The sequence below is a fragment of the Camelus dromedarius genome, chromosome 4 (genome assembly GCF_036321535.1).
Source record: "Camelus dromedarius isolate mCamDro1 chromosome 4, mCamDro1.pat, whole genome shotgun sequence".
Taxonomy (NCBI): Eukaryota; Metazoa; Chordata; class Mammalia; order Artiodactyla; family Camelidae; genus Camelus; species Camelus dromedarius.
In genome coordinates this window covers 70,940,645-70,956,308 of record NC_087439.1, presented here as the reverse complement: position 1 = coordinate 70,956,308, position 15,664 = coordinate 70,940,645, and the positions used below count along the sequence as shown (strand labels likewise).

General features: G+C 37.0%; 1 protein-coding gene across 2 annotated transcripts in view; it reads left to right on the top strand.

The window, feature by feature from the left end:
* The first annotated feature begins 1,470 nt into the window (after nucleotides 1-1,470).
* CDK15 (cyclin dependent kinase 15) overlaps nucleotides 1,471-15,664 on the top strand; it is a 73,073-nt gene continuing 58,879 nt past the window's right edge. For both annotated transcript variants that reach the window (XM_064485417.1, XM_010991730.3), the window contains exons 1-6: nucleotides 1,471-1,627; nucleotides 2,365-2,514; nucleotides 2,723-2,817; nucleotides 9,091-9,170; nucleotides 14,573-14,667; nucleotides 15,428-15,490. In XM_064485417.1, the coding sequence (XP_064341487.1) occupies nucleotides 1,505-1,627; nucleotides 2,365-2,514; nucleotides 2,723-2,817; nucleotides 9,091-9,170; nucleotides 14,573-14,667; nucleotides 15,428-15,490 (606 nt within the window). In that variant the 5' untranslated portion in view covers nucleotides 1,471-1,504. The remainder of the gene's footprint in view (nucleotides 1,628-2,364; nucleotides 2,515-2,722; nucleotides 2,818-9,090; nucleotides 9,171-14,572; nucleotides 14,668-15,427; nucleotides 15,491-15,664) is intronic.

Here is a 15,664-nt window from a genome sequence, read left to right as displayed (position 1 = left end):
AATTCTGAGGAGTATTTCACAGTTTCCCCCAGTAGCCCATTCTAGGATCTAAACATAACATTTTAAACCTTAAAGAAATCAGGCTATTCTATTTTAGCAACTTGAGACTTAAATGAATTACCCCCGAGGCTAACGAAAATGCTAACCATTTAAAAACTCTAAAATTATGATAATTAGAGGATGATGAAGAAAAACCGTCTCAAACCTGGTCTGGGATATAACTTTTGTATAATGAAATTCACAATCTTTTAGAAAGAAATCAACATTTCTGATAAAATGTATTATAATCAAATTATGATAAATTCTAATGGAATTAAACATTTTGAGAAACTAGCTTATCTTACTCTCTGCTGATTATTAGTCAAAAGCTTAATACTTTAAGCAAATATTCTTTGAATTGCTAGTCTTTTTTTTTTTTTAACTAAATGTCTCTAATTTGGGTGAATCTCTGAATTGAGCTGTTTTAGGTCTCTTATGGCAATTTTGAAATGAAACTTCATACATGCTCATAATTAAATTATCTGAAAGGTTTTTCTTAAAACAGTGTAAGATTCAGATATCACATATTAATACTGTGATAATAGACATCGCTCATTTTTTTCCTTAATGATTGTGTGTGTGTGTGTGTGTCTGGAATATATTCCGTCTCACTCTAATTAGCACATTATCGTGGCAGTAACCTTAGGATTCTATGAGAGAAAGAAGTTCTGTTCAAAGACTGCAAATTAGCTTGAAGTAATTCCTTAACATGTCATGCTATTAATGTAGTAAACATTAATTACATTTATTTGGAAGGAAGGAGGCAAGGAGAAGGAAGGCGAGAGGGAGAGAAGATATTTCATGCAAACTCCTCTCTCTCCACCACTGGGTCACGTTGTTATCTGTTTAGTAATAAGAACAACACAGGCGCTCACTAGATAGTTTTTCAATCAGTGAATGAATGAGCTCCAAGGCAAAGAGATGGAATAGATATCTTCAGCATTCTTCCTGTTCTATGGTTCTGTGGTTTCTCTGACTACTAAAAGTTGGCTAGGTTGCAAATTTATTTTGAAGTCTGAAAAACAAAATACTTTCAGGTGAAAGGCAGGGAGAAAATACTCCTCAATATGTCCACTTTAGCACCAGGAAAGCCTAGTAAATATCGTCAGTAATTTGGATAAGTAATTTGGATAATGTAAATTCATAAAACTATGTACACCAGTAGCCCTAACACATGGCTGGAATAAGAACTGTAATTGTATCAAATTTTATTCTATCCAATATTAGGTGTCCTGGTTTCCGTTGTGCATACATGAATGCAGGCAGCCGTCTTTCTGATGTATAGTTTCTTGCACTGAAAAAGAAAAACTGCTGAAGTCATGAGGCTGCTCCAGGCAGAGCCCTCATGTGAGTCATATGAAAGCTCCAGCATTGCTGACCTCTGGCAAAAAGAGAGTGAACAAGGACAGGAGAGGCAGAGGGAGAGAGGTTCAAGTGCGGGTTTTCTCCTTGAACCTAGAAGATTATGGGTCAGGAGCTGTGTGCAAAGACTCTCCAGCCTGGATGCAGCTGCCATCGCTGTTGGGAGGGAGGCGATGCACACAGCTGTCAGAGGAGTGCGCCTGTGACAATGGAGGCTGCGATCGAGGTATTTGTATCCCAGGAGCAGCATCTTCCTCTGTTGATAAACCGAGGAGTTCAGAGGCTCCTCTTTCGTAGCAGGGTCTGATTTTTCTGCCGCAGGTCTAAACCAATAAAAAGAAAATTACTATTAAAGTCACAGAGAATTGGTGGATCTTGCCATCAAATTTGGGGATTTTCTTTTAAGCCAAAAGGGAAAATAATCCTATCTATGGTTTGGGCTGCACAAAACTCACTTGATTGAAGTCGAGGAAGTTATTCTCTTGAAATCTCTGAAGTACTAAAGAGCTGAACCTTGAAAAGCAAACTGCAGTATTGGTATCCTATGGATTAAAAAATTTCAGTGATTAACTCATGGTTATTAGCAGTGCTGTACTGGAAATTTTTTCCCCTGAAGAGGTAAATCAATGGGACACACACAGAAAAGTCTAGGTTTAACAGAGAAAAATTGGAAACCACCCATCAGAGAAATTTAGGTTAACCTGAGTGTTTAAAGACATATTTTTAGGTGCATGAAGAATGTAGTATTTCAGCAGTTGTTATCATTATGGTGTGTTTTTGCTTTTTTATTTTATTTTATTTTTTTAAGGATCTAATGTTCAGGAAAGGTGCCTTTGCAGGTGTAGGAAGCTTAGAAGACATTTGAAGAGTTAACATCAGGCAGATAAAGAAAAAATGGTTTATGCTAGCCATTGAGTTTTGACTTTGCATAAATTTTATTACTGCACTTTCCTTTTTTTCTAGCTAACAGACCTAAAAGAAGCATCATGTTCCATGACTTCATTTCACCCCAGGGGACTTCAGGCTGTCCGTGCCCGGAAGTTCAAGAGTAAAAGGCCACGGAGTAATAGCGATTCTTTTCAGGAAGAGGATCTGAGGCAGGGTTTTCAGTGGGTGAGTGAGCAGCTGATTGTTGATCAGGGAGATTTAATGTGTGCTTGTCTAGGGAGGCTGGCCTTATTTCTAGGACAATTACTGAGCAGACCTTCCCAAGTACACTCTGCAATGCTGTCTAATTTCTCTGTGAAAAAGAAAATCAACACTAAAAAAAAAATGCTGTTTTCTTTCCCACCTCTCATTCCTCCTCATTCCCCTTATGCAGAGGAAAAGCCTTCCCTTTGGGGCAGCCTCATCTTACTTGAACTTGGAGAAGCTGGGTGAAGGCTCTTATGCTACAGTTTACAAGGGGATTAGCAGGTGAGTGACTCATTAGCAGGGAGAGACTTTAGAAAAGAAGATCCCACCCCCCAATTTGACATTACAAAGCCAGGTGACATATGGCAGAAGCTCAGGACCTGTGCAAGACCCCACAGTCAATAGGGAAAGACATGATGACTGAACTACCCTTGAAAGAAAACAAATTTCCCCTGCCCCAATTAAAATCAGCCCACTAAGATGTTTATCAGCTTTTCCTCTTTTTGATTCAATTCGAAGTAGACTTCTTCCACTTCTCCCGCAAAGAGCAATTACTGCTCTTCACCTGCTGGGAAGTGCAGTTGGTAAGGCATCATATTCCCCCTAAAATGCAAAGACAGAAGTTTGCAAAGGCAGCCTTGAGTTTGCTCCTTCCTTCTTCCACCTTGCCTTTGTAGAAGAAACTGAAGTTGGTTTCTACGAAGTATGACATGGTATGCAAAAAATGATTAATCCTGGCTTTTCTACACTTGCAAATTACACAAAATGGCTAGAGAATAGAAATCTAGAAAGCAAGTGCCCATTTTGGCTAATAAAAACTTTGTTGAACATATTTGAAAGATTCATGAACTCCACTGCATTTAGTCAAGTCAGAAGATTTGATTTCTTTAATTTATGTTACTCCAATGGAGAAAAATAAAGGCTCAAAAGTGGTTAAATGTTAATTTCAAAATTTTAATATAAATACTGTAAGACTAAATATTTTTTATCTTAGTACTTGTGTTATTATTTTTACTTGTTAAACAGGATTTTAGGGGAACTATCATTTTAAACATATTATGTAGAAACAAGATTTAATTAGCTTCCATAAACTATCTTAGGAACTGGAAGTATAAGAGATTTCCTTCAAGGGATTTAGCCTAGTAATAGAACAAAAAATACATTAGAAATAAACACTCTGTCCAAGTGCACAGAAATACATGTAAAAGTATACTAATTGCACCAAATTTGTAATAGAAAAAGTAAAAACCTTGTCACAAATATCCATTAATGGAGGAGAGGCTAAATAATCACCATATAATGAAATAGTATTCAGCCATCTAGAGTATGAGACAGATGTAGGAAAAGGTGCCCAATATTTTAAGAGACACAAGCAAGTTACAGAATAATCCTTACCCTATGATCTATTTAGAAATAAAACGCTATATACATATAAATTTGTATGTGTTTAGAGGAATCTAGAAAAATACACAAGGGATTGTTAAAAGTAGCTACTTCTAGTGATTGAAACTGGAGTGGGGAAAGATCACTCAAACTTTTCACTATATTCCTTAACACAAAGGCATGACAGTTATAATTTAAAGACAAGTTAAAACATATCATAGAGATAGATGCCAAAAAGGCATTTGGTAAATTCAACATCAATTACTAATTTTTAAAACTCTAAGCAAAATAGGAATCAATGATAATTTCTCATTATGATGTAGAAAAAGTTCAAATAAACAGCCTACATATTTTTTCTTTGTTAAACACTGGAGACATCACCATTAAGCTAGAGACAGGGTGAGACTGCCCGTTATTCTCTGTTGTTAAAGATTATCATAAGCATTCTAGCCAATGCAACGAGGAAAAAGAAGACAGAATACTGTTTTTGTGGATTATAGAATTGTCTACCTAAAAAGCCCAAGAGAATCTAACCTAAGAAACTAGTAGAAGTAGTAAGAACAATAAGGAGATCAGTTACAAAATCAAAATATACCTATCTAAAGTTGTCTTACGTATGAGCAATAACCATTTAATAGGAAATGCAGCAGGGGAATTCTTCTCAAAATAGCAACAACAAAAATAATTAGCATCAAAAATGAGCAGGATTTATGTAAAGATTTACCAAGGCGCATAACAGACTTTAAAAAAAGCCAAGTAGTCATTCATTCATTCTACTCATATTTATTAAGTACCTGCTATGTGCCAGGCACTGTTTTAGCCACTAAGGAGTCATCGGAGAACAAAAGAGACGGAAGTCCCTGCTCTTGTGGAGTGTATCTTCTAGTGGGGTTGAGACAGGCAATAAACAAGTAAATTCCTTGATCAAGTTTGTCAAAAAGTGAAAATGCTTTGTTTGGAAAAGGATAAAACAAGGCAGAGGCATAGTGAGTGCCAGAGTAGGGTAGGGAATTGCTATTTTAAAGAGTGATGAGAGGAGGCCTCATTGAGAAGGGAAAACTTGAACAGAGACTCTGACTAAGGTGGGGTGTGAACTGCGTGCATGTATAGTGGAAGAGAGCTTCAGGCAGAGGGAACAGCAAGTAAGAAATCCCTGAGGCAGGAGCAGGGCTGGCATTGGACGGGGAGAGTGGAAGGACGTGAGGACAGGCAGGAGTTGCAGCTGCAGCAGGGCCATTGTATAGGGTCTTGTAGATCATTCCAGAGACCGCTGTAAGGATATTTGGATTAGAAAATCTAACAAGCAAAGATGTCAATGATTTTGTAATTTAGATTTTTAATGTATTCTAAATATGTTCATAAACTGTAATAATTAAAATGGTGTAGCACAAGTATAAGAAAAGATAGGTCAAAGAAATATGATTTGTAAATGTCCAGAACAGTCACAAATCCACGTATTAGTACGATCTAATGTATAATCATGGTGGCATATCTAATCAGCAGGGAAAAGAAGATAGTCCAATAAATGGAACTGGGATGATTGTTAGCAATTTGGAAAAGGCAAATATCACTATGAATTACCAGTGGATTAAAGAATTAAATGAAATACAAGACCTAGAAGAATAGATAAGGGAAATCTGTGCAACGTTTGGGCTGGGAAGCTCTGTTTATACGTAACACTTAAATCAGAACCCGTAAGGGAAGATTGGAAGTGTCCATGGTGTCCCATCTATCCAAGTATGTTCTAAGGACCCCTGATTCTGAGACACCTATTTTAATAGAGGTTTAGTGAAACAATTACCATTGTCAAGTTGACACGGGGAACCCTAGAACAAAATACAATGTGATCCTTTATTGTAAGTGCTCTTAGTATCTTTATAATGTTGACATGTACCATGACTATGTAAAAATGATTAAGGAAAGTTTTAAAGTATAAAGTATTTTCTAAACATACTTGACCCAAAACTTTTGGGATCGAGGGTATGGAGAATTTCACAGAGCTATCCTCTGAGTAAAACATTTTGAAAAATACTGAGCATCATAAAAAATTTTAAGTTCAAAATTTCAAAGACATGATAAGGCAAACGAAAGAAATTGGTGAAAAGTGTATGTAAAATATTTCAATAAAAAATGGGCAAATAGGTAAACCACAAAAGAACAGAAAAGACCAATAAACTTAATAAAATTCAGTTCTACAGGTAGTTAAAGGAATAGAAGTTAAAATGTGATAATCCTTTTTACCTATTAAATAGGCCAAAAAAGGAAAATAAAAACATACTCTCCCAAAACAAACCCCACATTTATGGGGACATGTCAAAGGGAACCAAGAGCCAACTGAAAAAGCTCCTAAAAAACAAAACTGGAAAAAATCTGAGCAACAAAATAAATAAAATAGTACTGGATTATAACCCAAACTATAAAATGAGTATCTATGAGTCCATAGTGCTATAAGTGGTTCAGTTAATTAATAAACAGGAGAAAAGAGACAAATTTCCCATGCATAAGAATTCCAAATAATTTATGTAGGTAACCCACCCTCAGTGTGATGGAGCACTCCCCGCTCCTGAAGTGTGGGCTACTCATAGTGACATCCTCCCTAAAGCACTGAATGGAAAGGAGTGGTGGAGGGAGGATAACTTTACAGTGAAGAGACCCAACAAACACTACCTCAGCCAGGTGATTAAGGCTGCATCAAAAGTCATGAATTGTGATGGCCATATATACCTTTAATATGATGTGATGGAAATGACACTTTACTTCCCCTAAACCCGTATCTGCAGTCTAATCATAAGAAAAACACCAGAAAAATTCCGATAGAGAGCAATCCTGCAAAATACTTGACAAGTACTCCTCAAAACTGTCAGTGTCATCAAAAACAAGGAAAGCCTGGGAAACTGTCACAGCCAAGAGGAGTCTTAAGAGATATGACAAATACATGCAGTGTGGTGTCCTGGATGGAATCCTGGAATAGAAAAAGGGCATTGGGTGAAAATTAAGGAAATTCTGATAATCATATTGCAATATATAAATGTATCACATCAACCTGTTGTACACCTTAAACTTAGAGTGTTTTATATATATGCTATACAAATATTCAATGCTATATATCTCAACTTTTTAAAAAAACTAAGATAAATTGATTTTCATGAATTTATACATGTCTGGAAAAAATAGTTACTGTAAGAAAGCATTTTGAAATAAGATTGGAAAGCCATTATAAACTTATAAATACTGTAAAAACAAAAAAGGCAATACAGAATAGCAAATGAATTTTTTAAACTTTAAAATCATCTACTGTATAATCAAACCATCACTTTAGCGTAGCAACTTGCACCCGCATATTTTGTCTTCCATACGCACACAGATTGTTTAGTTACAAACATGATATGCTTGCTATTTTGTGTTCTATTTTTCATATTATCATAAATCTTTTCCATGGTTCTTTCTGCATGTCTCTGGACTTTAGTTATGAATGTATGTATATATGTATTGATGCACCACAAATTTTCAAAGTGTTCCTCTAATGCTGAGCACTTCAGTTATTTTTATTTTTTTCTATTATAACTGACACAGTAGACAATACCTTTCATGCATTTGGAATTATTAAAATCTTTGTTAAGTAACTTCATTGGGAAAATTCCTGAATTTGGTACTTTTATAGCTCTTCCTATGTATGATCATGTACTCCCCCAAATTTTACCAGCTTACAATGCAACTGACAACAAATAGTACAATTCTACTGAAAAAAAAAAAAAAAAGAAAACTAACTAAAGAATTCCTAATAAACTATGGGCTTTAGTTAACGTATCATAAGTGATTCATTAATTCTAGCAAATGTGATACTAATATAAGATGTTAACAATAGAAGAAACTAGATATGAGGTATATAGGAACTTTCTATACTACCTTCTCAACTTTTCTGTAAAACTAAAACTGTTCTGAAAAATGAAATCTTAAAACAACAACAGAAAACACGCAACGCTGGCCGGTGTTAGTCAGGGAGTGCTGGAATGGCCACTCTCACAATCAGTTAGTGGTATGATCACTGTGGCACAACTTGGGAACATGCGTTCAAGACAATAAAAAACATGTGCACTGCATACTCTTTGATTTAGCAATTCCACCTCGACCCTAAGAATATAATAGGGGCTTTGTGTAGAGATTTATCTACAAATATGATCATCAGAATATTTTTATAATAGCCAAAAGTTAGAAACAATGTTAAAATATTTGGAATTGGCAAAACCCACTGTAGCATACTTTCATGATTAAAATGTTATTATTAAATATCACATAATATCAGAATGAATAAGAGAATAAGTTAAATGGAGGAAAAACAGGTTACTAATAATGTGATATGAATCCCACTGTATAAAAAACTATATCTATACTTGCATTAAAACCTCTGTTCTCTGGCACTTAGTTGTATCAGCAAACAGAACAATGAATAAGGGGAGAGTAGGAGGAGATGAAGAGAGAGGGAGAATGCTGAACTGGGCAGATCAGGTAGCACCTAGGCGGTGATTATAAGAATTTGGCTTTTATTTCGAATGAAATATGGAGATAATGGTGGGTTTTGAGCACAGAAGTGACTTGTTTTGATTTTCACTTTAAAAAGATGCCCTGGGCTACACTGTTGCGAGTAGACAGTAGGGGTACAAATGTACAAGGAGAGAGACTATTAGGAGGTTACTACAATAATTCAGGTGAAAAATAAGGATGACTGGGAGTGGGGATGGTATAGCTCAGTGGTAGAGTGCATGCACGAGGTCCTGGGTTCAATCCTCAGTACCTCTACCTTAAAAACAAACACACAAACAAACTACCTCCTCCCCCAGATAAGGATGAGTCAAATAAGTGTACAAAGGGAAATAAAAGGAACAATATGTATCAAAATATTGTGAGGATGGATTTGTTAGGGTCTTTTTTTCTTTATTTTCCTATATTCTCCATATTTTCCACAATGAATATATGTCATTTTGGTAAAGAGAAAGAAATGGTTTGATATATACACCTGACTTTTGAAACTTTTTATTTTGAGAAAATTGTAGATTCACATACTGGAATATACTTTGAAGGAAAACTCTCTTTGTTAAGCTATCCTTAGCATGAATTGTTTAGTATAAATCAATGATTTCAACAAATGTGTGCCCTTTTCTTCGACTCTTCTAGGATAAACGGACAACTAGTGGCTTTAAAAGTCATCAGCATGAATGCAGAGGAGGGAGTCCCATTTACAGCCATCCGGGAAGGTAAGAACAATAAAATGGACCCAAGAGATGCATCGAGCCTATCTACTCAGCATCTTGCTTTTGGTATTTATAGAAGTAAAATTATAATTGTAATTTTATTCTTCGTATCAGTTTCCTAAATCATTTTGCTATTTATTCTTGAGGGAATTAGTATTAAAATCTGCTATATTAGTTGACCAAAACTATGAACTCTGTGAGTATTTACTAAACGCCTTCTGTGTGTTGGGTCCCACACTAAGGCTGTATCTATATAAGCCTAGAAAAATCCATATAAAAGAGAAAATAAATAATACAATCACACAAATTATCAGTAAGCAGTTTGCCTGAAGCTAACAAGTTGTGTAGATAGCATTTGAAAAACTCCTTGGGAAAGCGTGCATTTTGAGTGTTGTGCCTATATTTTCTCTGAATCCTGGGCAGTAGAGCAAGTGGGTGAGGAGTGTGGTGTCAGATGGGCTTGGGTTTGGGTCTTAGATCTACTAGTTACTACTGGTGTACCGTGGGTAGATTACTTTTCCTATTTAAGACTCAGCTTACTGCAGAGACAGGATAATAGTACTTACTTTGTTGAGTAGTTTTTAAGATTGAATGAGACTGTCCATATAAACACTAATTGCAGAGTTCAAAGTTCAACAAATGTTGGCTATTATTATTGTTATTCCATTTTTGTCCCTTTTCCTTAGTGCTGTCTTATTCACCATCAAGATAACTAATAATTTATAATTTAAAAATCAATAATTTATAATTTAAAAATCAAGAAGCCATTACAGTGAAAATAAATCATTACAATGCAATTTATTAGCATTTTCACATGAGCCATTTGAAATAAAATGATGATAGGATTGCTCTCCATTTCATCAAAAATGCAGAAAAATGGCTCCTCCCTGGTCTTTCTTTCTCCCCTTTTAGCTACTTCAGCTTCCCTTCTTTATGGAGTGTACCCTGCACACCAGACATATTGCTGGGTGTTGTGAAGGATGAGAAGAAGAAGCCTGACCCTTGTTCTGTATCTTTTCAGTCGTAACCGAGCAGATGATTCACGTTACAACCAGCATTAAGATGGAAGTAAAAGAGACCTTGTGAACTAAGATGAGAACCAGTTAGTCTCAGGGTGGCTAATAGAATCAGTAGATTTTGAACTGAGCTTGGAAAGATAGGTTATGCAAACAGGCATAGAAAAAGCAATTCAGAAAATGAATTTATAACTGAATTTGATGCTATTTTCAAAAGTCTTCCAGGGCCCCTGGGAAATATGGCATTTTGAATTTCCGTAGCAGAGCCAAATGGCTATCAGGTTAGCAGGGATTCCGCCTTGTGGATCAGGTGCATTCCGGAGGAAAGCATGGCTTTAAGTGTTTACCATAATGGAAGTTGCATTTACTAATATACTTATTAGTGGTCCCCATGAAAGGATGATCAGATTTAGAAAGAAATGTGTGGACAGGCTAAGGCATATTTCTGAGCACAATAGACATCCCCAGGTCACTAGCATAAGGGGAGGGTCTTTAGGCCCGGGTTCACCCCATTCTCACGGTGTTTCCTTTGTGAGCTGAACTCACCCATTGCTTCAGGCCTTCCTTGCTCAGATTTTGCCCATATCCAACTTTTTCAGATCAACATTTGACTAACAGTGAAACCTTTTGCCTGTTTTGCTAACAGATGGTTCTCAGCATGGTTCAGAAAAACTGGATCTGTATTGTTCTGTAGGCTAAATGTTTTTTTATTGCATATTTACCGAGGAATTGCCTCTCCCTCACAGGTGTTTGCAATTACACTTAGTATTCAACTGTGGACTTTCTTGGTTTGTTTTATGGACTTACCTTACTGAATGCTTTGCTTGTATAATATGAAAAACCACAAAAGGATTTTTTTTGACACATTGGAGGTTGTTAGGCATCCAGTTTCCAACAATGGATGTTTCCTTTTCCACCAGTGTAAAAGCCAGGAGCCCTTGATAGAGGAGCCCTCTCCCCTCAAGAAGACATGAGGCCTCATTTGAAAACTTTGGCACTGTCCCATTTTTCCCGTAAGAACTTAAAGGATATGAGACCAGGGAGACAGGAGGTTAAATGAGAAGGGCTGGAAGGCAAAATAAGAACAGCTGGAGTTCATTAGTTACAATCCAGGGTCACTAGCTAAAAAGGCAACCAAAACGCCACGTGCAGAAAAACTAAATGAGCAATGCAGACTTCTCTAAAAAGCCTTGAAGTAGGAATGACTTTTCCTGAACAGTTTGGCTGCTCTAATGGTATAGCAGCCAAAGATTTATTGAGTAGGATTTTACATGTATGTTTCTCTGTATAGAGGTATAAAACACGTGGCAGTTTATTAATCTGATCATTTGGAGTACCATTTGATTGTAACATGTAATATGAAATTAGCAAAAGTATGGACAACACTAGGGGAAACATATCTTAATGTGTGTGCCAGATACTTTTCATGTGTTACCTCTTTCAATCCTCTTAGCAACCTTTGGAGATAGATACTATTATGATTCTAGTACAGAGCTATGATTCAAACCAAATCTCTCTGATTCAAAAATCCATACATTCTCTGTGTGTTCATTCCACGGGAGTTTATGGAGCACCTGCTATGTCCAGGTACTCTGCTGGCTGCTAGAGACACAGCAGTGGTATAGTAGGCATGTTCCTTACCCTCGTTCCTCTGCTAATTAGCCACCTTCACAGCAACTTAGAAAAATTTTCATAACTGGCTTTGTAATTATATTTAAAGTGTTTATTTTTACAATTAGGAGAGAAAGCTTTCATTTGAATATGCTAATATTATAAGTTTTTATATAAGAACACGTTACCTAGTTTTATTAAACTAGGTATCAATGTCTTAATAATGTGCATTGTTTTAAATATCTTTCTATAAAAATATAAACTAGTTTTAAAACAACTTCCAGGACTTTCATCCTGTTAGCAGCATTTGTTAGGGAGAAGTCAGAGAACTAATCTTTTCTGAGGACTAGGCATATGCCATAATCTTCCCCACTCCTCAATCATTTATATTTTTTGAACCCTCACATCAATTCTAGTTGGTAAAGTGTTATTTTTGTCGTAGTGATGAAGGAATCTGAACCTCAGAGAAGTTAGGCGACTTGTCTGAAGTCACAGAACTAGTAATCAGAGCCATTAGGTATTAAAATACATTCTATCTATTCAAAATCCTTTCTACTTTATTATGATAAATTTAGAAATCTTTAATTCAGGCATATTTCCTTTAGCAACAGAAAAAATAAAATTAGAACTCTATTTTCATGATACATTTTGTATAAATGTTAAGCAAAATTCAGGAGAAACATTTTCAAGAAAATAATATATAATATTATATATTTGTCAATTCTGAGTCTTTCATCTCTTTCAGTCTTTCAGTCATTCACTCTACAGCTCTGTAATTGCAAGTCTTTAGAAACAGTTTCAGCTGAGAATCTTTTAAGATCATTCTCTAGTAGAAAACATTACAAAGTAATTATTCCCAGTCCACATATGAGAAAACTGAGCCAAAAAAAGAGGAAGGTACAGTGAGGTGGAAGATACAATCACCCTCAACTGATGGTCCGAAGTCAATGTTGGAAATGTGGAAAGTGTGGAAAACTCTAGCAGAAACATGACATAAACAAAATTTAAAATGTTAATCTGGGAGTGGGTTTTAGTGAGGTTCAAAGTGAAAAGGAGGTGAAGAAGCTGATGGCTGGGATATCAATTCTAATTTGCCTTACATTTACCAAGGATTCTACATCCTCATGTTGACCCTGTGAAGTCAGGTCAGGAAAGGGCTTATCTCCTTTTCACAAGGGGTGAGTGGAGACTTGGGTTGAGTTCCTCTCCTGAGCTCGCTTGGATAGAAAGCTGCAGGGCCAGGATTCACATTAGAGCTTCTGGCTCCACAGTCCGTCCTCCGTTAAGACACTCAATAAATGTATATGAAAAATTAAGTGCTTCCTCTCGGCTGAGCATTGTACTAGGCGGTGTGGCAGCATCCGAAAGAGGGGGAGAGTCGCTCCCTCTGTGTCAGGTAGTCTTCGGTCTGGGACTAGGGACAGTAAACAGATGCCTGTGAAAGTGTTTACTAGATTTACAAAGCAGCGTACTTATAAAAGTGAAATAATGAATTTAGCTCGTAAGGATTCAGGAGAAAAAAGTAGAATTAGAGCATTCGTCATCCAAGCAGAGTAGGTCTAGCAGGGGTTGTAGGGCTCCTTTGGAGGTAAGGGGCTCCCAGCTCATACCGACATAACTAATGAAGGAAGTTCACTGGCTCACAGGTCTGATTACGGGCTTGCACGATGCAGAGGACGTCACCAGGAATCCGGGGCTGTCCATCACCCAACACTGTTTTTCTCTGCCTTAGGTTTAGTCTCAGGCATGCTCTCACCAGGCATTGGTAATCTGGCCACAGCAGCTCCTGGCTAAACTCTGCCAACTCAGCCCTCACAGTGGAAACAAGCATGTCTTTCCTCGTAGCTCCAGCAAAGTTAGAGCTCTCTCAGGCTTGCATTTTGGAGGGTGCTGTGCTCTAATTGGCTAGACCTGGGTCACATGCCCACTCTTGGGTAGGGGTGGGGTCAGCCCCATCAGAATAGTATGGGGGGAGAAGGGAGATGGATTGTTCCCCAGAGGAAATGGCGGTGTCCCCACTAGAAGGGAGAATGGCCTCCAGGAGGACAAAACCACAAAAGATCATTACAACAGGATAAGCTTCCTGAAGGAAGTAACTGTGTTCCAAAATTTGAGTATTTGAGTTAGTTCATTTATAATTATATGGAATTCTGGGAGAGAGTTTGTGGTAGAGATTTATGATATGCAGGCACACCCTGCAGAATTCTCCTTTCCATAGGTTTGAGGTTCTCCCCTCCACTCTCTATATGACGCTTCAACAATCTTTCATCCCATACTCTTATCCCTGCCTTCTACCAATCATGTCCACGGGCCCTGCCGACCCCCTGTGGGACTTGGAATTTTACAGAATGGTCATATGTGGCAAAGGCAGAACGCTCCTCCTCTTCCTGCTCCTTCCACTCCTTTGTCTCTCCAGGCCTCCTCTCCTGTAGCTCTGAAGGAGAGATGATAAGCTTCCCAAAGGAAGGCATTTGCAAAGTGCTCTGAGTGCTTTGATGAAATTGATTGGGTAAATGGAAACATAGTTTTTGCAACTGTTCTAGCCTGTCAGAAAAATAAGTTATGTAAATACAGTGATTCACCATTTAACAAATAATGAATTTTTTATAGTTTAAATATTATTTCACAACAAGAGATTCTTTTCCAGCATTAAAAAAAAAACAGAATGCTCGATTTGAACTGTTAAAAAAATAAATACTGCTTGATATACTGCTTGATATCTTAAAGCAGTACTTTCATGATCAATGATTGAATTAACATTTTGTTTAATTTTTCTAGCTTCTCTCCTGAAGGGTTTGAAACATGCTAATATTGTGCTCCTGCATGACATAATCCACACCAGAGAGACACTGACATTCGTTTTTGAATACATGGTGAGTTTCTGCAGCATTTCACAAAGCATAAGGGAAAAGCCTGGTGCTTGTATAATGAATCTGTTAATATTTTATGGGATGATAAAACTTCCATTACAATGTGGAAAGTGTCGTGCAAATTTTCATTATTGTGATTGGTGGAGCCTAATGTTCTTATGGTCATTCTTTAGTCCTGCTCCTTTACCTACTATATTTGCTGCCTTTTCCCCCCTCACCAGCAATAATAAATAAACGCTTCAAGTTTCCCTCCTAAATAAAACTTTTGCACTTATTTTTCATCTATTTTTAATCACCATCTAAGCAGAACCCAACATTTTTTTCCATTGACAATAAAGACATCAATTACAAGGTTTTAAAAAATTGTGTACAAGTTTGTTAAAGAACTCATTTTGTACTTAAGAATAAAGAAAAAACTGACACTTCAGGTATTAACAGAAAGAAATCATAAGGTGTGTGTACTTTACTTGCCTCCAAGGACACTTGGAGAGTAAAAAATCGCCATGTCATTGTGTTCAGTGGCAGTCATTTAAAATGAGCCTCTCTTGTGCTGAGAAATAGGCTTCCTTCTAAGAGCAGCCAGTTAGGAAGACACACCGTGTATGACTTTAACAGTGGTGTCTCAGGAAACCTGGTTATGTACCTTTTGCTCCTTATTCTCAAAAATTCTGAACTTTGTAATACTTTGAGAGTCAAGTCTATGGTCTGCTCTGCAACGCTGGCCAAGCCCCACTAACGTCACTCTCTCCACCGCTTTGTGTAGCACACAGACCTGGCCCAGTATATGTCTCAGCACCCAGGAGGGCTTCATCCTTACAACGTCAGGGTGAGTACTTTGAGGGTCAGGACTCTCCTCTGGCTTGCCCACAGCAGAAGAATTTTGAAACAGACTGCCATTGCAAACCAAAGTCCTATGGTCCCATGATACTAAATAAAAAGATGGACATCACTGATATTCTAGAGAGAGGTTTAAAAAAAATAATTGCCCCTCAAGATAATG